Source organism: Lepisosteus oculatus, chromosome 28 (assembly GCF_040954835.1).
Source record: "Lepisosteus oculatus isolate fLepOcu1 chromosome 28, fLepOcu1.hap2, whole genome shotgun sequence".
NCBI lineage: Eukaryota > Metazoa > Chordata > Actinopteri > Semionotiformes > Lepisosteidae > Lepisosteus > Lepisosteus oculatus.
The window spans coordinates 7,395,215-7,416,087 of record NC_090723.1 but is presented as its reverse complement, the minus strand read 5'-3'; the positions used below and the strand labels follow the sequence as shown (position 1 = coordinate 7,416,087).

Below are 20,873 nucleotides of genomic sequence, written 5' to 3'. Positions count from 1 at the left end.
AGAGCAGACGTCCGCAACGAGTCGAAGGAACGACAGATATCTTCATCTGCTTCCAAAGCACGAGAGCGCTACCGCCGGCATGAAAAGCGCCGCATCGCCATGGAGACGGGTCCTCATCCCTGACTCGCCGGCTGCTGTCCGGGAGCGCTGTGGGTGAGGGGACTGAGGCGGGGTCATTCATCTCGGCCAGCCTGCCACAGAGACTGGCATAGGAAAACCACGCTAATGGGTGAAAACCATTAGTATGTGCGAGAGAAACAATTTACGGGCATCGTGCAGGACGCTTTTTCGTCGAATGGAGCAGAGAGTGTCGAGACGCTTTTGCGTGCACAACAGGGTGAAATGCATTTTAATAATGGAAAAACTTTCCCCCCGCACTGACCTAACGCCCTGTTTTCTGCCACTATATCGAGTTAGAGGGTTGAATTGTAGCTACGCTCACGGAAGATGTTGAAGTGATCAGCGTGAAGGCGCTTTTGAGATAGTTTTCACCGCGAAACTTTGGGTTGCAGAATTGTGTAAGAAGACTGAATCTACTCCGGTGATCAGACTTATTATTTAAATAAACGGTTTTAGAAAGATTAATAATTTGATTTGTCTTAGCACATAATTCGTATCCCATATCCACGTCCTTTGATACTGCCAGAGGAAAAAAAATATTCATGTAATTGTCTTTTTTTTCAGTTATGTATCTACCTTAATGTTCTTTTCGATTTTCTCCTAAAAGGAGGCTTTGACGTCACAAAGCTGCCGTGACTCATTCTTTTGAAGAGCAGGGATGACGTCACCGCATCCCCGCAGGAGTATTGAGCTGTGTTGAATGAGGAAGCTGATGGAGAGCTTGTCAAGGCCCTTTTAACAGCCGCATGATGGGAACACGTGTTGCGTGTCTCTGTCCGCGCAGGCAAGGGCTCGCGGTGTTGCACAACGGTACTTAGAATGCCAGTCATGCTCCCGGCCCCGGGTAACCATGGCAACAAGCATCAAGCTGGAGAACGCATAGTGATGGCACCAATGCTTTCTCTCGGCCTCTGTCCTTTATCATTATGTCTCCATTCCCGAACTTATGTTCACAACTCCCTCCTTTCCCTCTCCCCCCCCAAACTTGTGTCGGCGGCGCGTCGTTTTCCGGCTCGGGATTCGTCGCCCGCTCCTCGGTACTTTTCATAATAAGAGAGCTCCGTGTCTCGAGGGGTCTCCGGGCCGCGGCTCGAGACTCTCAGTGAGACGTGAGACACAACGGGGGGACCGTCTGCACGGACAGGAGCTCGGCAGACTTTATAACTACAGGCGAGCATCTCAGCCACTTCGCTCCGATTGACATGACTAACAAATGCTGTCGTGGGCTTATGTCCAACCATGCAGCCGACAGAAACGCTCCAAAGTTTAGCAAGGTGGGAACCCTTTGACCTGGACCGGCCTGTGACTCGTGGCCGGGAGCATTGGAGTAGATTTAATTGCATGACTCTGAAAGTAGTCCATCCCTGACCTCGAATCACAGCATATCCCCACACAGATCCTCGGGTACTGGCGTGAACTCGCACAACTTCTAAGCACAAGGTCTAAAGCTCGGAAAAAAACTCAAACTACTGCAACCGGGCTCATCATGTTTCTACTGTTCTAACAAGTGCGGATGAGGCTAATGTCAGCGGGAAACGCTGAAAAAGAGATAGTGGATCGTGCCCGTTGTAAATCAGAAACACTGCGAGAACATATATTTAGCGCGCCTTGTGACGCATAAAATATGCTCACTCATTTCCACCCAAAACCCATTTCCATTTCCACAAAAAAAAGAGAACGTGCATCTGGTAAACGACAGACAACTGCCTTCAATGCAGCGCTACAATCGTGGAAATATATATTTTACTAGACGAGCATGAATCGGTGGTAACGTTCTCTCCGAACTTCAAAAGCCGCAGAGGTCTGCATCCGCGCCTGTGCCGAAACGCCGTGTCAACAGCGCAACATTTCGCTGTGTCAGACGTTGACTGGGGAGACAGACCACACGTCAGGAGCGCCAGTCGACGCGAGGTCTGCCACCATACTCAGGTGTGGGTTATCTTCCCACTGTAGGTTATTCAGTGGTTGCAGAGTCTATTTTTAGCACGCGGCCGGGGGGGGGGGGGGTCACGTGACGGGGGAGTGACGTCACGAATGTTGTTGTTGGTGGAGGAGCTGCCAATATGGAGGAAAGAGAGCTGTGACGGGAAAAAAAATACACATACATTTCTTTTTTTTTTTACCCCCCCAAAAAATACACACCAGCTAGCGCATCCGCCGTCGAAGATCCGGACATCTCCTACAGAAAGGCAAACGGGATATCTCCTTGATCATCAGGTAAAGATAGTTTGTTTACTGACACTCATTTTTTTCGGACCGTTCTTTTCAATTGCGAGTACTCGTAACTAAGCGGGTCGGTGCTACAAAAAAATGCATTTATTCAAGAAATGTATCATTTAAGCTTTCACGGCCGCAGCGAGACCACGGTTTGTGAGTATTAACAAGCATTCGGGGGGGGGGGGGACGCGTTTTCCCAGGTGCTGCCGACAGCGATATACACGGATAAAGATAACGATTTGTTACAAAAACAGCGGTCATTTCCTTCTCCAGAATTAGTGCAATTTTTTAAAAGAATTGTGGTAGTGCGCTAAATACGACGCGGTGGGCAGTGCGGTGGTCATTTCTTCGAATGCCGAGTGACTCGTATTTGTATCGGCGGCGATGGCAAAAAGTTGAAGAAATATTCGACCGAGACCCTCGAAAGTCTAAGCAAGGAAATGAATTGACTGTAAATATGTTTTTTTTTTAAGAACTAGTGAGAAAGGTGGACCAAATAAGTCCACCAGATAAGTGAGCAAGTTGCTGTGAGACCGGGCTGTGGTTAAAGATGTTGAGATGATGTTTGTCATGGGTACATAAATCCGAGTTCTCTGTGCAGTGTCTTCATCGAAGTGTTAACACTTTTTCCAGTTGCTGGGTGTTAGAGAAACGACCAGAAACCGGTGGATGCAAATAATATTTCTGCCTTCCTTGTCTCGTTCCTGCAGAACGAGCATGTTATCCGCATGATATGTGGATTTTTTTTTATTTTCAAGTGTCAGTATCTGTTTGTCTCAGTTGTTGCGGTAATTTTTAGATCTCTGGATTGCCAGACGTGACCGGGGGGGTCGTGCATGCGTTAGGAGCTCAGAGCCAGCTCGCAGAAGATGAATTGAGGGGGTTAGCCATATTCATCCATTCTGGGAAAACAGAACATGTAAACTCCACACGCAAGGATCCGAAGTCCAGACTCAAACCCAAGATCTAAAGACCACCTACACCTGCAAGATGCCCACTCCCGGCAGTTTTTAAGCATCATCTATTAAAATCATTTACGACACTCCTGTATGCAAAAACACAGCAAAATATATGTTTATGTAGAGGTCACTGAAACAAATCCGCTTCAAGGAAATGTATCTATCTCTTTTGAAATTTGAATCTCCGAGGTTTTTTTTTAAGCACCGATTTTCTGACCAAGGTCTCACAAAGACTTCTGCACTTGAGAACGAGGGGAGTACAAAGCCAGTGTCATTTAGAAGAATCTGTTCTGGGCAGTATGAAAGCAGGATGGTGGTGGACACGCTGTGCTGCTGTTTTCTTTAAACTGACAGGGGAATATTTTGGAAGATATGGCGTCGCAGAAGTTCGTTACCTCTAGTGTGCCTGGTTTGTGTTTTCTGGACACTCAGCAAATCCTGCATAAACACAGGTCTCAGGCAAGCTCGGTATCATTGTAACTGTGAATTTCAGAGGCACCAAAAAAATAGCCACTTGTGTATTTACAGCCGTGTATTTTTGTATTTATTCACATATTAACTCAGTCACTGATTCAAAATGAAGGAGTCCTAAATGAAACAGACGATCAGCTACATCCAGTGTTTAAAATAGCCCTTGAGATTTGTGGGAGAGTGCAGATTTGCTTAGGAGCACCTAGAACAATCTCTTACTGTATATTCTGCTTCCGACAGAACAATAAATTGTCATCTCCACTGAAAATGCCTTTTATTGACCTCCAGAATTTTTAAAACTGACATGCTGTGTGTTTGGAATTGAGAAGTGTACCTGCTGTAGTGTTAGCTATGACCTTAAATAATATTATACCTCTGTACAGAATGAGCCTAGTTGTGTCTGTGTTCCTGCTTTCCATGTCCATGTTGACACAGGATGGTTCTGTTAGTTTCATAGTAACATTTCATTCTGCTCAAAAGATGCTGCTCAAAAAAAGGAAGAAGAATTTCTATTTGAGCGCAAAGGACTCTGTAAGAGGTCAGTCTAGGATTCTGCTCTGAGATCAGTTTTTTTGCCTCCTGTCCTTTGGAAGCTGCTGTGCCTCTTCCTGCTTTATTCAGAAAATAAAGAAAAGAGATTTCAAATCCTGGTAATCCAATTGGTGTTTTATTGGATTTGCAGTTGTGTTACACTACAGATGGAAAGAAGTCAGGCATTCGCAAGGCAGAGGTTAAATTACTTTATAGCATGTTTTTGATTATTTTTTTCGGATGCCCGTCATCTGCAGGGAGCGAAACACACTGTGCTACGTGATTATTTGTCTGCATAGATCTTTTTATTCTGCCTCTCCTGCGATTACTTGGTAACTTGATTTTAAGCACGTGTCCTGTGTTGTGTTGACTGCTATTGTACTGATATTTTTCAGCAGTATAATCTCCCAGGATCCCTCTGTAAACAGGACCTGCGTCTCAGTGGGTTAACCTTCCTAGTTCAAAACATAGATCAGCACAGGTCTCTCTCACTGGCGCTGGTGTGAGACTGGTGCGTACAGAGATGAAAAAACACTCGCATAGCTGGGGAGAGACGTTCCTGGTTTAACAAGTTGCACGCTCTTGTATATAACCCTGTAACTGTTCGTGTTTCATGATGATCATATTTTGAGCATATTATTCTAGGTAGAAATGGATTTCACATTGTTTATCTACATTGTCAATGCACTTGTGCACAAGCCAGCCACTTCTAGAAACCTGAAATTTCTGTGTATGTGGATCACGGTGCTATGCAGTGGGAGCCTTAATTTCATCTCTGCAGGTACTGTAGGCTCTATCTCGGGTTTTTGTGTACACAAGAGAGCAATAAAAATGTTGTATTCTTGTCAGTGTTTATGTCCACTCTGCAATCAGATCTCTCTGCTCCACGGTACAGAATACACCGCAGACAGATGCACTGATCAGATGCTCTGACGTCTGTATATGTGTGACTTAAAAGTCAAAGGCTGCAGAAGTTAATATGCTGATCGGCCTTGAGATCACGCATTTATGTTTTCTCCTGCTTAGAAAACAAATTGGGCAGTTGTCTAGTAACCACACTATCGCTGGAGAAGACAGCTGCTGGAACATCTCAGGGTGAAACAGCAGTTGATTCAGTGGCTTGCATTTGCAAAGGCATCTGAAAATGTTTAAACTGAATAATGAAATTAGCCATTTTCTTTGTAAATGGCAGGATGGCCTTGTAGTTCTAAGATAGCACAGGCATGTCAAATCCATTGATATATTTGTGTGTGGATTCTCAATGGGAAGGCACAGTGGTACAGTGTTCAGTTCCAGACCTGGGGTGCTATCCGTGTGGAGTTTGTATGTTTTCCCCATGTTTGTGTGGGTTTCCTCCCACAGTCCAAAGACATGCGGGTAGGTTAACTGACTTCTGGGAAAATCGACCCTGATGTGAGTGTGTGTGTGTCTGTGTGCCCTGTGATGGACTGCCATCCAGTCTAGGGTGTACCCTGCCTTGTGCACGTTGCTTGCCTGGATGATCGGATTCACAGTGTAAATGTCTTTTGGCTGTTGGTGGTGATGTCTTTCTGTATATTTTTGTGAAGCACTGCTTATTGCAAAAGGCCAATTGTATTTTAAGTTAGAAAGGAATATCTACTAATACAGACCCATCCCTTTAAACGGAGGGGCATGATCGCATATCAGGACCTGTTGTTTTTATTTAGTAATTAGAATCAATTCACTTCGTTTTTAAAGCATGGCTGGCAGTCTAACATTGTGGTCGGAGTAGAATGGTGTCTTTTTTTTTTGTTTTGGAAGCAAGGCTGCTGTTTCGAGCTGTTCGATGCCCCGCAGATTAAGGAGTAGCTAAACAGCGCAGACTCCCAGCCATCTCACTTGATTTCATTTTGGCAGAGACGCAGCACAGCCCGCTGTGGCTCCCAGTCATGTTTGGAGGCTTTGCGAGGGGAAACTCTCTCGATGAGGCCCAGTGGGGTGGCTGGGAAGAACGGACCAAGTGATGAGTGCAGAACCTTCAACCATCTTGGGACAGCCTGTCTGGAGCAGCACGCAGAACACAGCAGGCTGTGTGTGTGCTTGCATGCCTGTTGTTCTTTAGAAGAAATGCGAAGGGAGCTCAGACATCTTTCTCTCCCAGCTGGTGTGAAGCCCCGCGGCGAGGTTGAAGGGAAAGCCTCTGGGGGGCTAGTGGCTTGCAGGGTGCTTGCGTCCTGCCCAGCTAGAAAGCAGCGTGCAGCGAGTTGTCTGTCTGCAGAGGCCCGGGCAGTGGGGCGGCACGGTGCTGCCATTTGGCGGCCTGGCCGCGCCAGTCTCCCAGATTTGGAGTTCGGCCGGGAAAGGAGTAAAATCTTCAGGGCAGCGGAAAGGCAGGCACTGTTCTTCCGATTGCAGGGGAATCAAGTCAACAGAAACTCTGGGCGAAAAAAACCCCAACAAGCCCCAGCAGCAGTCTTGCCCTGTTCCTGTCCGCCAAGGCCAGGATAATGTCAGCCCGTCGAGGCGTTCCTTACTGAGAGAGAGCGCAGCTGGTGGCAGCTCTCCATGAGGCCAGGACAGTCACCTGCAGCAAGGGACATGCCTGGGCTTCGTGGCTGGAGTGAGGAGTCAATGACTGGATTTATTTTGGGCCTAATAAGTAGCGTCAACTGGCCAGCAGCCACATCGCCCTGCAGCTCACAGCATGCAGCCCCGCTGAAGCTCAGTACCTGGATGGGAGGCTCCTGGGAAGCTATGGTTGCTGCTGGAAGAGCTGTTAGTGGGACCAGCAGGAGGTGCCCACCCTGCGGTCTGTGTGGGTCCTAATGCCCAGGTATAGTGGTGGGGACACTATACTGTAGTGGGTGCCGTCTTTCAGATGAGATGTTAAACCGAGGTCCTGACTCTCTGTGGGCATTTAAGATCCCCGGACATTTCTCGAGAAGAGGAGGGAGTTATCCCGGTGTCCGGGCTGAATTTCCCCCCTTGGCCTTTACTGTGGCCTCCAAATTGTCCCCCTGTATGATGGGCTTGCACTGGCCCTGCGATGGACTGGCGTCCTGTCCAGGGTGTACCCTGCCTTGCGCTCGTTGCTTACTAGGTAGGCTCTGGCTTCCCTCGACGCCGTACGGTAAAAAGCAGTTTGGCAAATGACATGACGTGACAGGTAGTGTATTCTGTCTGTAGACCTTCAGCTCTTTCAGCTCTTTCCCGTCTCTCGTGGGAAATCTCATTCTACTTCTCTTTCAGTGCCGTAGCTCTTCCTACAGCTTCCTTTGGTATCGGCTTCTGAAAACACTGGCGGTTTTGGAGGGCACGACAGAAAAATGCCATGTGAGCGCCGCGCAGGAGGCTCAGAAGAAAAAAAAACGTTTCAGGCTCAAGTAAACTGCCAGTGATTGTTTTAAAGGGCCTGATACCCAATCACATATGCAATCGCTACAGTGAGGATCCAGCCTGCCAGAGCCGCGCCGACAACAGCTGGGATCAGAATGCTGGTGTCTCCAGCAGACTCCAGCAGCCATGCAAGTTTGTTTATCGGGAAATGAAACCCTTGTTTTGGGCCCCTGATGCCAGTCTGTGCACCCTGTAGCTGCTGGTCCCCAGAAGTGCCCTCCCCTTTTCTTCCCTTGGGGACGATGGCAGGTGGATGGGTTAGGCTCTGTCTTGGGTGCAGAAGACGACGTGTCCCAGCCCTTCGCTGGCTGTTGCAGCATCACCCAGACTTTTGTATGTACAGCTGTTTCTTGCTGCTGCCAGAGAGGAGGAGTCGAGTCCGCCTCTCTGTTTGCTGTAACATTGCTGGTCTTTATGTAGTATTTACTGTCGGCTTTGGGGCTGATGGCTGACAGACCCTGTCAAAATAGGCTGAAGATTTTTGTTTTGCAGGTGGCGGGGGGCTTAATATCAGCTGAAGAGTCAGCTGGCCTGAAGGCTGCACTGTGCCTTTATGAAAATGCTGAGGAACTTGCCAGGAGCATAATTTGTTCTTTTGTAGCATGCAAACCCTGAATAACCCTGTCCTTGGTGTTAGTAGGTCTGTCTTGCGTGGTTTTTTTTTTCCAGAGGTGTGGGGTCAGTTAGTGTGTGCCTGCTGAATCCATGTTTCCTGCCTGTAGCCTCTGAGAGCTGTGTCAGGGAAGGGGACTATGGGGTTGGCTATTTTAATCTCAGCATGTGCGTCATTAGGATAATGCACCCAAAGTACCATACTGTAAATAGCTAACTGTTTGAGTCAGTTAAATACTCAGCTTTGCACTATTGCATTATCCAAAACAGGGCAGTGACACTGGGGAAAATACTCTTTAGATTTGTTTTGGAATGTGTGCATGTACCAGTGGAGAGCCAGTGCGTTCACGGATCAAGGCTGTTCTTTCACGAGCAGGGTATTAGTCTGTAGGATTGCAGTACATCTTGGTGAGGCACGTGCATGATCCGTGGCAAATAATGTCTTCAACATTCAGTTAAAGGCTGACCATACAGGTGGGTTTCCCTCTTGCTCTTTGGATACACAGATTGCAGTCCACAGAACACCTCTAGACTGGTGTTCGGAGTTGAGAAGATTTGAGTGCTGCTGATGAAGTCTGTTTAGGAAACTGCTCTTGTCTGATTGCACTAATAAACTCCACAAGCAAACGTCATAGATGTAGAGTCCAGTGTAGGATAAGAGATGAAGTGTTTAGGGAGGTGTTTGCAAGCACTGGCACATATCTACCTGCTAGATTTATAAGTGCTATTATACAGTATATAATTATATAGATTGAGCGATTACACCAGTTCCGCATAGTTCCATAAACTGCACCCAAATCACAGCCCTATCAGCTGAGCATCCAACTGGAAAAGATTAACAAACTCAACACTTTTAAAGCTGTTTTTGTTGCTCGTTGCTTTAACAATTATCCAGAATTCTGCTTTTAGGAGGAAACATGCAGGGGTGGCTCTTTGACAATAGGCTTGCCTCTGCATTGACTTGAAGTCTAAGAGGTATCTCCAGTTTTCTGCAGAGATGGCTGAGAGAGTGCTGGTTTTCTTCTGCCACTTTTCAGTCAAGGGTAGGATAATGTTGTGCCCTGGCTACAGAGACCTTGTTCACCCTGGTAGAGTTTTCTGTGTCTGTGGCTATGCCCAGGTGTCTTGTTTTGCCACATTCCGTGAATTTGATCTTCTCCTATGAAGATACATTCTGTTATTCCCAGGCTTAAGAATAGAATGAGTAGGTAGCCGTGGCCAATTTCATTGAATTATCCCTACTTCCTCAATTGCTAAGCAGGAGTGTTTGAGAAACTGAGTTACAGTACATGGATATTTAAACAGCTGCTGGGAACTTCATTAAAAAAGTAAGTTATTTCATGTTTGCTCTTCAGTCCGTGAATATAAAAATGAATGGGCGATGCTAGAGTTGCATATTGTGTGGCTGATGAAAACAGCGCTTATTAATAAAGTCACACCAAAGGTACATTTTATACTTATAGTTGTAATTTGTGCCCAGCAGGTGTCACTGTTGGGCAGCTGTGCTCCAGGATGGGGGTGAACTGCAAAATCTAGTGAGTGTAAGGGAACACTTTGTGCCAGATTCACATAACTGCTCAAGAGAGGTTATGAGAAGCCCGAAAGGAAAATGGACAGTGGCACAGCAGGGCACTTGATAAACACTTGGGCTCTCGAGGGACTATTACAAAGCTTTTAGACGAAATCTGTTCATTTTTTGTAAGGTTATTATAGCTGGCTGGCTACATATCAGTAATAGCTCATTATGTCACAGGGAAGAGAAGGGTCAAAGCAGTCTCTTGTACTTTTGCAGAGGTTTTCTCTGTCAAAGGGCGCATTACTGGGTGGCACCGCACCTTATCAAAAATAATGTTGTCTTGGGGTAGAATTCAGCATTACGCTGTAGAACAAAAAAACGGTAAGGATGTTAACTGTGGTAAAGAAAATTACAGGTATTCATCTTAAACATCTGTTCAAACGTGTGGTGAAGTGTAATATCATGTTTTTCAGTACAATGTACTTGTTTCGTAAGTCTGTCATTAAACACAGAATGTCTAGCTAGCAAGCCTTGTGTTGAGTGTGTGTCTTTGCCCTAGACTCTCATCTTTAATAGGCAGAACCTTGCAGTGAAATTAGCTAACAGCTTCTCCAGTCAGCTCTGACAAATAATGATCACAGTTGGAAAAGTTAGGAAAAGGCAGTAACATTAAGCACGTATCTTCTGAGAGAGCCCCTGAAATGCAGTCTAGATGGAGAGTAACCACAACAAACTTTTATTTAGCCTGATATGTCAGTTTGAGAACCAATCCAGCTGTTTTACTGAAGCAACTTGAGGGAAATCCCTCAAGCTCAAGCATGCAACAGCCTGGGGATTGAACCCACAGCCTCCCTGTTACTGGTCCAGAGCCTTAATCTGCTGCCCCCTTCAAAGCAGATCTTGTATAGCTGAGTGTCCCCGACGAGCCATGTGTGTAGATTATTCCCACAACCAACCTGGCACCTTCTGCTGAGCCCTGTGGTGAGCAAGCCTGCGTCAGCGGAGCTCCTGGGCTGATCCGGACCGTGTGTCTGAGCTGCGTGCGCTGTGCTGCTGCAGCTAGCATTCACTCCAGCTGTGTGGAATGTCAAGTAGGATCTATGAGTCACATCTTTAATGAAAATGCACAAGTTCAGATGTCCCCCCCCCTCCCCTCTCTTAGCATCTCAAAAACAAACCTATTTTGAGGAGCTTGTGTTTGGAGAGGCTGTTTTAGTTTTCAAAATGCCTGGAAGTACAAATACTCCTCCTTTCAATAGGGGCGGATTTGCTGAAATATTAAATCACCAATTTGCTGAGGATGAAGTGTGCCCTAATGGCACAGTAGCAGCTATCAGAGAAGCATTGCGTGTGTGTGAGGCTTTCTAGACAGCCTGTTTGTTCTCTGTGTTTGAACAGCTTTGGAGATCCTGATGTGCTGTCCGCAGTGTTTAATAGAGCTGTAGAAAATGTTATTTAAAAAAATGTTTTGCTGTCGCATTTCGCAAGGGGCTGTCTGAGGACAGGGCTAGCCTGTGTCCCCAGTACGGGAGCTGTTATAATCTGAATTACTTCAGCCTGCCCGAATATATACAGTACATGGGTACAGGCTTGCTTATAGGTGTAACTTACAGTGGACTAGTATCAAGGAAAGTCCTAAACTCTACAATTACTTCTGGCCCGACGAACTGCTGAGACCTTTGAAGAGCTTCAGCTAACACAGGTTCTGTCTCCTTCGTCTGTGCCCTGGTGAGTAGAGTTTTGATGCTCTGGAGTTCAAAGAGTCAGTCATTTTTAGAAAGCAATTCTTAGTAAAATCGCTGATACGGTAGCAATGCTTTCCGAGTTAGACTTTTTTTTTTCCCCGGTGAACAGGATGCAAGGTCCTCACCGGAAAGCTCTGAAAAGTGCGAACCTGAAAGCTCGGAAGTTCTGAATGCGTGAAATAAATTTGCCGGCCATGTTGCTGAAGCAGAGGTGCTGGGATCTTCTTGAGCTAGGTTTTACACTGTGGGTGACTGGGATGTATAGGAAAATGTTGGGCTTTGATGGGTTGAAATGGCCAGGTTCTCTGTGGAAGTTGTCTTGTGCATTGAGGCTCTGTTTTCCAAAGTATTCCATTCAGCAGCTCTGGTCTATTTGTTACTTGAGTATAATACACTGAATCTGAAGAGCTGTGCAGACAACAAAGAAGTCTGGGCTTTACACTAAAAATGGCAGTGTTAAGCGAATCTGCACTGCTTCCAACATGCAAGCGTTCTGCTCGCTTAGCTTTTGGACTCAGACACACACCGAAGAAAGCAGTTTGGATTTCCTGGTGCTCTTCTGAGCACGAACTGCGGAGCTGAGCGCACCTCAGTCTGGGCAGGTTCAGCTCCTGTCTGCGGGAACCATCTTTTTTTCTTTTCTAGTTTCTGTTGAATTTGAAGATTGCATTTTCTGCCATTTTGCTATTGCTGCAGCCTTCATTCTGCCCCTTTATACCGTGTGCAATGCAGTGGTCGAGAAAAAAAAAAACGGCAAATAAGATCAGACTGCTACATAGTCACACGTGCAGGTTGTTATTTTAAAATGAGTGCAATTGCCAATCAGGGAATCATGACCCTGTGCATAGAAGCATGTTTCGCTCTCTAACAGATGGGGAAAAGCCAACACTGGCACAGATAGAGCCCAGATCTGAAAGTGTGACTGTGGATGTGATTGAATTTAGAAATAGTTTTAGACAATTTCAAGAACTGGTAAAAATGCCCCTATGCCATGCAGCACACTGCAGTCAACCCCTGATTTCCATCCCTCGGTTTATAAACTCATCATACAGGCTGTATTTAGTTAAAGTAGCTGCAAATGTAAAATGAATTTGACATGAAAATGTACTTACAGTATGTCCTGTCTTTTCACTTTTTAGTAACTCATTCTGATTCTGAGAGCGATCCATGCTTTGATGCAGGAAATGACTGACTTCCTTACAAGTGAATGCACGCTTTTTTTGTTTGGGTTGCCGCGTGCTCTTGTCCGGACAAGCGATCCTTGGCCGGAGAAAGTTTTTGTAATGTACGACAGAGATTTAAAAGTGTGAAAGGCGAGGCCGCTGGGCTTGTGGTCCTCAGCATTGCAGTCCTTCTGTGTTCCCTGCTGGGCAGTGAAACACTCCAATGCTGCCCTGAAGGACATTGGGCAGCAAATTGTCCACCCTTTGGCAGTGAAACGTAACGTGGAATTACGCTAAAGAAGATGGGAGTCAAACCTTGGATGTCCAGATTATTAGGATTTTCTGGAGTGTTATATGTGTTTGAGATTTGGATGTCATGGATAAAATTAGCTGGAGTATTCTGAACTGGAGAGGCAGAGTGAAAAAGCCAATTAGTAGCTTATAGCTGTCCAGTTTCACCACTGACCTCCCTCCACAGCCCATTCTCTGTGTTCTATTCACAAACCTTTGCCAAACTACCACCTCTTTCCTAGTAAGCAAAACAACGCAAAGATGATGAAACGTGTCTTTCAGCATTCAGTCATAAACACCAGTAGAACAGCTAAAGGCTTCTTCTTGACTGTTACATTTAGGAACTTTTTTCTTTTATTCCAAACAAGGGATGTTGAGCAGCACATTGGTAACGTTTTGCCGATATGGCACAGGCAGTGTGAGGCTGGGTTCCAAGCTGGCGGCCAGCGTGGGTGGCTCATGTAGAAGGGTGGGCGGTGTGGAGTGGCAGCTGTTTGAGGAGGAAGTGAGGAATCTTGGAGAAGGAGAACTGGGAGGACTGGGTGTGAAGAAGGCCTCCCTGCTCCGGCCTGCTTGTCCATCCTCGCCTGTCCCTTGTCCGCGCGCTGGTCCTGGCCTGTCCGCGCGCTGGTCCTGGCCTGTCCGCGCTGATCCGTGTCTATCCGTGTATGGATCCCCGCCTGTCCGCGCGCTGGTCCTGGCCTGTCCGCGCTGATCCGTGTCTATCCGTGTATGGATCCCCGCCTGTCCGCGTGCTGCACAGCACGGAGCTCCGCGGCCGGTCTGACATCACTGCCTTGAAGTGCAACGAGGGTGTCCAGCCTGCTACTGTCGCATCACAACAAAGTCTATTAGAAGATGCTCGAGGGAGCTGGTGGTCAATATCCTGTCTGCTCAATCAGAGAAAAGAGCACAAAGTGCCCGTGGAGGACCTGGGAGACCCCAATCAATACGCAGCCAGTAAAGGCACAATGCACAGCTGTGATGCTTTGCTTTGTAACTTGGGTTCGAGTGCGTTTTTGCCGACCAGCATTCAAACTGGTTTCAAGACGGCGGTCACCCCCTTCATGGAGGTGAGCCCTGCTAGTCTCCATCCTCTGAGTTACCATCCCTGCAGCACACCCACCTGCTGCCCAGCTTGCTGCAGGTCGACGTGACTCCAGGGGGCTGGAGGGGGCTGGAAGTGTGCCAGTAGGCTGTAACCAGGGGTCTTCAGGATGAACGGGGGGGGGGGACGACAGGCACAGGCAGTCTGAACCCTTGGCTAGTTGCTTTGTTTTTAATGAGCTGCCTCTCTGACTTCCAGGGTAGATTCCAGACGTCTGCTTGCCCTTCCAAGATGCGCTGGGGGGGGCTGCGGCTCCTTCTACCCAGCAGACGGTTTGTTCGGTTCTGGGTGGCGCCGTTTGTGTGGGCCCCACGTCCACAGCCCTCTGATTCTCGTCCTTTCTGTGTTGCAGCGAGGTCGTCTCGTCGCCCCCCCCAATCCTGCGAAAAGCCATGGCAGATGCGGAAGACCCCCTTTAGAGCCTGTTACCCACAATCCCACCCTTCACCCCATCCCCTCTCCCTGCCCTCACGGGCACAGGAACACTAAACCGGCCCCCAGACACCCCGGCCCCTCGCAACAGTCTCGAAATAAGAATCTGAGGACAGCTGGCCACCTCCCTCTTCTGACTTTACCCATGAGCTCACCAAATAATCCAGGTAAGGCCTTAATGCATTTCCTGTTCAGGGGGAGATGTTTAAAATGTGTACTGTTGTGCATTCAAAGTAGATAGAATTTCTTTCTTACATCTCAAAATGCATGTGTTGTTCAGAATCCCTTTGAGGGGTGTTTCCCGTGGCTGTACGAGAGCCTTGTTTTATCCATTCTTACATGGGTCTGCTGTTGGACATGCGAGTGCCCTTTCCAGCCGGCCTGTTGTTGCTCTGCGCTGTGGCCCCACGATGGGACGGTTTTGTTTTTTCTTTTGCGCAACCTTCAGTTAAAGAGAAATCCCTCGTTTTCAGCTGCTTTGCCTTAGCTGTTTCTTTCTCGCAGGAGAAAGTAATCCTGGGAGTCAGAAAGTCCGTTTCAACAGCACGGCAAGGCAAAACAGGGAGTGGAGTTTGTGTACCTTGCAGTGCCAAAAGTGCCCTTTTCGCAATCGATTCTTAGTTTTTTCTTTTTCGCTCACGTGAAGATGTTACTGAACGTTTGGAAATTGTTCTTTTTTTGGAGTGAATCCATTTTCTATGACTAGGCTTTCCATGTTCCCCCCCCCTTCTCTCGGGGTTTAAATGGAGTTTTGGAGTTGTTTTCGGGTGATGTTCTGTGTCCCGCTGTGCAGCTTTATAACTGTGTACACACAGCTGCCAAAAGTGGCTTATGCCCAACAGGAACTTTCCTGGAAAACCAAGCAAATTGCTTAAGTGACCCCTGCTTGAGAGTTTTATCGGGTTAATCATTTAACTAGGCACGGCCTACCTTTGAAGAACAAGGAGCTTTTTGCTGAAGCAAAGAGCCTTACTGAAATCTCTCACCATCATGCGCCATTGAAGTACAGTGCCATAGATTTGAGGAAGTTGTGTTTTTAAGAAAGTGGGCGCTTTCCCGAGACTTTGATTGACAAAGTATTTTCCTGTCATGGGCCAGTGTTCTGACAGCAATGTATGGACTAAGCAGCTACAACAGAGTCAGGGGGACATTTGCCCTGAGTCAAGGTAGGCACGGTTTATTACGTCCTGCATGTTTTCAGAGATTTGCAGTGATTTGTCCCGCTCGGGAAAACGTGTTTTTTTTTATCTGACTGGTGTTGGCTGCAAGCGGTAAGAAATGTGATTTTCTAGACGGCATGTGTTCACACTGACTTGGGTGCTTGTAGGCACGTGCCTGGCCTGCTTCCCGAAAGGACTGATCACTGATTGAGCCCCAGCACGAAGATTTAACAGCATACATGGTTGGCCAGACCCCCTCTTCCCCCCTTCCATCTGTTTTTAAATGATTAATTTTCTCCTTAAACTTGTCACCTTGTTAAAGAATATCTGCTGATCCCAGCCTGAATTCCTGCTCCCTGGGATCGTGCATACGAACCAGGTGGATGAAAATGTTTTGGATCAAGGAGTAGCTAGCAGTTAAACAAGAGGAGCCGGACGGCTTGTTTTTGACTGCAACCTTTCTGATGTCCTTATCAATACGTTTAAATTAGAATTGTCTGCCATGCCCTTTTTATTTCCAAAGGGCAGTTGTTTTTTGCATGCATTAGAACTGCTCTGCCAGCTCCTGCCAGTTCTGCAGGCTTCTGCCAGGAGAGTGACGCAGGGGAGGGGCGGGGTCTGCGAAACTGGGGTATCGGCCAGAACAGAATTGCTCCAGCTCTTTTTGTGAAGGTGAGCTGCGGTTGGCACATCGAGAGAGTGCCGTGGACCGGCGGGGACTCCTGCCTGCCTCCTGTTGCATTACAGAGAGAAATCGGGCGCGCACTTTGATGCGTCGGAGCAAGAGCTTCACCTCTGAGCTCGATGCTGCTGTGAAGACAGACATCAGCAGATCTCGACGCTGGAAGCTTTATAGTATTACCTTGTGCTCTGCGTGGCTTGGTAGATGCTCTCCTGTACAGTACGCCGGTTTTAAAAATGCAAACGTGGAAGAGAAACAAGCAGCTTTCTTTTCAAACTGTGAGATGATCGCCCTCCCGTCCTTCGGAATGACCGCCTTCCCATCTTGTGGAATGCCTCGCTGACCGCGGATTTTAGTGGCACAGTGCTTGAAATTGGGAAGAGGCAGGGAAGCATGTTGCCATAGCGCTTCCTCCTCTCTGACCCGATCGCTCTCCTCTGACCCTTCTCCTGTGCGGCGCCACTGCTTTTATACACCACAGCACTTGGAAACCAAGGCCGAGGAGCAGCGTGTGGGGCTGAAGGTAAATGTGTGTCCTCGGTCACAGCTGCGGACAGGCATCCCGGTATTACCAAGCCCAGCCACACAGCCTTGGCAGGTACCAAGCCCAAAACGGAGCACCCTCAAACCTGTCAGCGCTCGGCCTTGCACATTGTGCGTGGCTGGCGACACACCCACTGGGAAGGCCGACACAGAAGTTAGCCACAGCAGTGCTGTGGGGAAAGCGAACAGTTCTGCTTGGGCTGGGGTAGCTCCAGGTGCTGTGGCAGGGCTCTGTGGTTTTCTGGAGATCACGAAGGCTCTGGGGATGATTTAACTTGCCGCCTTCGTCTGTTTTATGAGTTGGCCACCCTTTCCTCTGCGCAGAGTAGGCCGGGCTGGTGACTGATTCAGCGCTGGGGAGAGGTGAGGAGCGCTCTGTATAGGGAGATGCAGTGCTCTGTTTGTCTGTTGAGCTGCAGGGGTGGAGAGGAGCGCTTTTATGCTTCACAGACAATAATAATAGACCCTTGATAAGCAGAATGCCAAGTGCATACATTAAACTGCCGCAGGAAAAAAGAACAGTCTGCTGCTTACATTGTAATCAAATGTCAAGTTACCCAGTCATGGTGGAGGACACAAAGCATCCCATTATTTCTAAATTGCTGTTCACACTCACTCGTTAGCTGGAACATTTCAGGCGCGGAAAGATGTTCCCTAATAATTGCACTGCTGCCTCCTTGATGCTGAGAGACAGGGACACGCGTGTGCGTGCGTGTGGCAGCGTTGGACACGGCCGTGACGTGGCTACCAAAGACGCCTGTCTGCAGGCTAGCTCCTTGGTCACGCAGGAGGCAGCATGTGCTCATGGCTGCCCTTCTGGCTCGGGAAATGAATGGGGGAGCTCAGGATGTGCTGCACGCCGTGGGAGGGGCAGCGCCCTCTGCTGGGCTCCTGGTGGTCTGCGGCTCCAGCTGACATCTCCCTTCTCTCTTCCTCCCTTTCCTCTTCTTGTTTGATTCTCTCGATTGCTGCTCTCCCTGTCTTTCAGCTTTGCTCCTGGTCTCTTTCTTTTGTTCTTTCTTCTTTCTGTGTTTCCATTTTCTTCTCGTTTTTCTTCCCACTTTCTCTTCCCGGTTCTTCTCTGCCGGGTTTGTCCGGAAGATGACTGAGCTCATGGGCACTGCAATGTGGACGATATACAATTTCAGTAACAGGGCAAGGTTGCTACTGGAAGAGGTGTTAGTGGGACCAGTAGGAGGCGCTCACCCTGCTGTCTATGTGGGACCTAATGCCCCAGTATAGTGACGGGGACACTATACTGTAAACAGGCCCCGTCCTTCGGATGAGACGTAAAACTGAGGTCCTGACTCTCTGTGGCCAGCTGTTAGTTGCAGAGTGATATAGCTGCTTGCTCTGTACAGTATCTCAAAGCAGGCTTAGTTTTGCATTGAATAAAAGAAATATGGTGTAGCACTGTGATTGATTTTTTCCATACGCATATTTCTCAATGAAGTCTTTAAAAATCTCAGGACCTTTGAGGTACATTTGAATGAAGAGGTAGGGTAGCTTGCCAAACTCATTACTTCTTGTGGTTTAGACTCTCTGTGACTCTCATGTTGCTTTAATGGAAGTGCAGGCAGGAGGAGCTCAATCTGCTCGTCTTGACTGATTGGTCCCTGACTGCGACTGGAGAGGGACCTGAGCTGAACCTGTGTCTGTCCTGGGCACTGGACTGCCGCTGTCCAGTCACAACTGATTTCTCATCCTGCAGGGGACACTTGTCAGGTTTTCCTGTGCCCCTGTTTCTTCCGGTTTCTTCAGCTTGAAGATTGAAGGCAACTTTGGCACGAGAAATGGGGGAAAAAATAAACTTTTTTTGCACCCCAGTTGAGTTAGAACAAATCTTGATGTTTACCCCGGAGAAAGAAAAGGCACAGTTGTTTTTGCGCTTGAGTGAGAAAAAGAGAGCAAACAGTTCACGGTGCTGTCCCCGATGTACTGGGGAACCAAATAACAGATAACGCTTTCCAGAGAATATGTATGTGATCGCGCCCCATTCATACAAATGAGCTGCTGCTGATGCGAGAGAGGGAGCGGGGCTTGAAGAATTCTCTCAGTTCGAGCTCTGACATTTGGAGGAGGAGGAGAGATTTGCCGCCTGGTGTCCACGCTGGTCCCAGCCTTTCCTGCTGCTGTCCTGCCGCTGCTGGGGGGTTAATTCGTTTGCGCCGGACGTAGGTGGAGGGGGGGGTGGTCAGCTGGTATCGACCCGCCTGCACAGCTGCCTTTCATAGAGACAGATAACACAGGTGATTGATGTGATCTTGCATTATTTATTAAAACAAGAATTTTTTATCTGTCAGGGCAGAAAATTGCTAGTGGGGTTGAGAGGAGTGTGAGTCATCAGAAGGTTCTATTTGTGGAAAGCAAATTTCTGTGAGCTACAGCGCAGGCTAACGTGTGTGTGTGGATGTGTCTGTGTAGATAGGAGCTCTTGAGTCTCTGTGTGTCCGGGATGCAGTTGATGTGCTTGCGTTCTGAGTGTCTAGGAGAGTGTCTTGCTGTTGACATGTGGTTGTCTGTCAGTCAGCATGCGTGCACTCGATCGACTGTTTCTCATGTTCGGTGTGGGTGTTGGTCTCCGCGGACCACGACGGGCTGTCTTTTGAAGGACATTCTCAAAATGCTGCAGGTCAAATCTGAAGTGAGGATTGATAGGGTTGTAAGGGAATGAGATGGGGTTCGAGACAGAAGATTGCCATCCGATAGATAGGTATGGATTCTGTAGAAAAGGTATGAGTCAAAACCGGCAGAATAATGAGTAGAAAAAGATGTCCTTAGGCTCCTGAATATATAATGCCAAAAGAACAAGGAAAAATAATCTCCGGACATTAAAAAACTGCAGGAAAATGTGATCTGAATCCTTTAATTGATCATTTGAGAAAAGGTTAAGTAGTAAGAAGTCACTACCAATGGTGTGGTACCAATAGGAACCCATAGAAATTCAGTTTCATAGAAACTAAGGAAAAATACTGTGATCTGCAAGCAGACATCACAGAAGACAGCAGAAGGGCTAAAGAAGAGATTGACAAGAGTGTTCCACTGGAAGCCACAACTAGGACTTTTGGATCTAATGCAGCTGGAAGTCCTCGCCTGAGACTAGAGACTCATCAGCCAAAGAGCTCATCCCAGTCCCTGTAGCATTAAGTGGATTGGGAAGTATGTGCCCCCCCAGGATGGGACACTAGTAGGGAAGGAGTGTGGACTAGAACAGTTGGAGTGAAGTGTAGCAGCAGTGGCTGTAGAGATGACTGAAACCTACATCATTGCAGTTAGGAGGCTGCAGCCCTATCACCTGCTCTCTATGCAAGCAATCAAGCATGTAAGATGGGCTGAACATTACTATCTTTTCTATTCATGTCTTGTGTTATTGAGCTGCAATAAAAGATTATGGGATTATTTGAATGGTGTTTTGTGGGATGATTAATGTTTAAAACCATAACAGAGTTGCAAGAGGCTGCACTGATCTATTGGCCTCATGTGGCAAAGAATTGATTGATCTGATGGGAGAGGAAAGGAATTTGGCACATACCCAGACTCATTCATCATTGATTCTCTTTGTATGTGTTGCCAGGCTGGTGTAAATTAAAAAAAAAAACAGTAATGACATAATTGTAACAGCCTGACAACAAATACACAGGAAAATCAGTACACAAACTCTACCAGATCAATCTCCCAGGCGTATGAAAGTGCGAAATCCGGTTACTGTCCTGTTCAGTGCTGGAGATCTTCCTGGGGCTGTGCTTGCATGCGTCCCTCCTTCCTCCCTGTCTTCAGGCGTGCCGGTGTGAACAGCAGTGTGCGTGGAGGATCCGTTGCATGGATTTGCATGTGATGCCAGTCTCTCTCAGCATCAGGGTGGGAGATGTGTGGCGGCCAGTTTGCTGTGCTTTGCTGACTTGTTTTTTGCACCCTTCTGGCCAGCGCCTAGCACCCTGCTCTGAAGGCACCTTAGCCCCTGTTGTC

The 20,873-nt window shown here is 47.6% G+C and overlaps 1 protein-coding gene across 16 annotated transcripts in view; it reads left to right on the top strand.

Annotated features, from left to right (window-relative positions):
* The first annotated feature begins 2,137 nt into the window (after positions 1 to 2,137).
* The window catches only part of hdac5 (histone deacetylase 5), a 92,280-nt gene continuing 73,544 nt past the window's right edge, over positions 2,138 to 20,873 (top strand). For 7 of the 16 annotated variants that reach the window (XR_011183896.1, XR_011183894.1, XR_011183891.1 and 4 more), the window contains exons 1-2: positions 2,139 to 2,337; positions 14,443 to 14,689. Coding sequence is in view for 5 of the 16 variants with exons in the window: in XM_069185611.1 (XP_069041712.1) it covers positions 2,155 to 2,337; positions 14,443 to 14,689 (430 nt within the window). In the remaining 11 variants the exon portion in view is untranslated. Of the gene's footprint in view, positions 2,338 to 14,442; positions 14,690 to 15,620; positions 15,689 to 20,873 lie in introns of all 16 variants that reach the window. The other 9 variants (XR_011183897.1, XR_011183898.1, XM_069185615.1 and 6 more) reach the window with 4 other exon arrangements.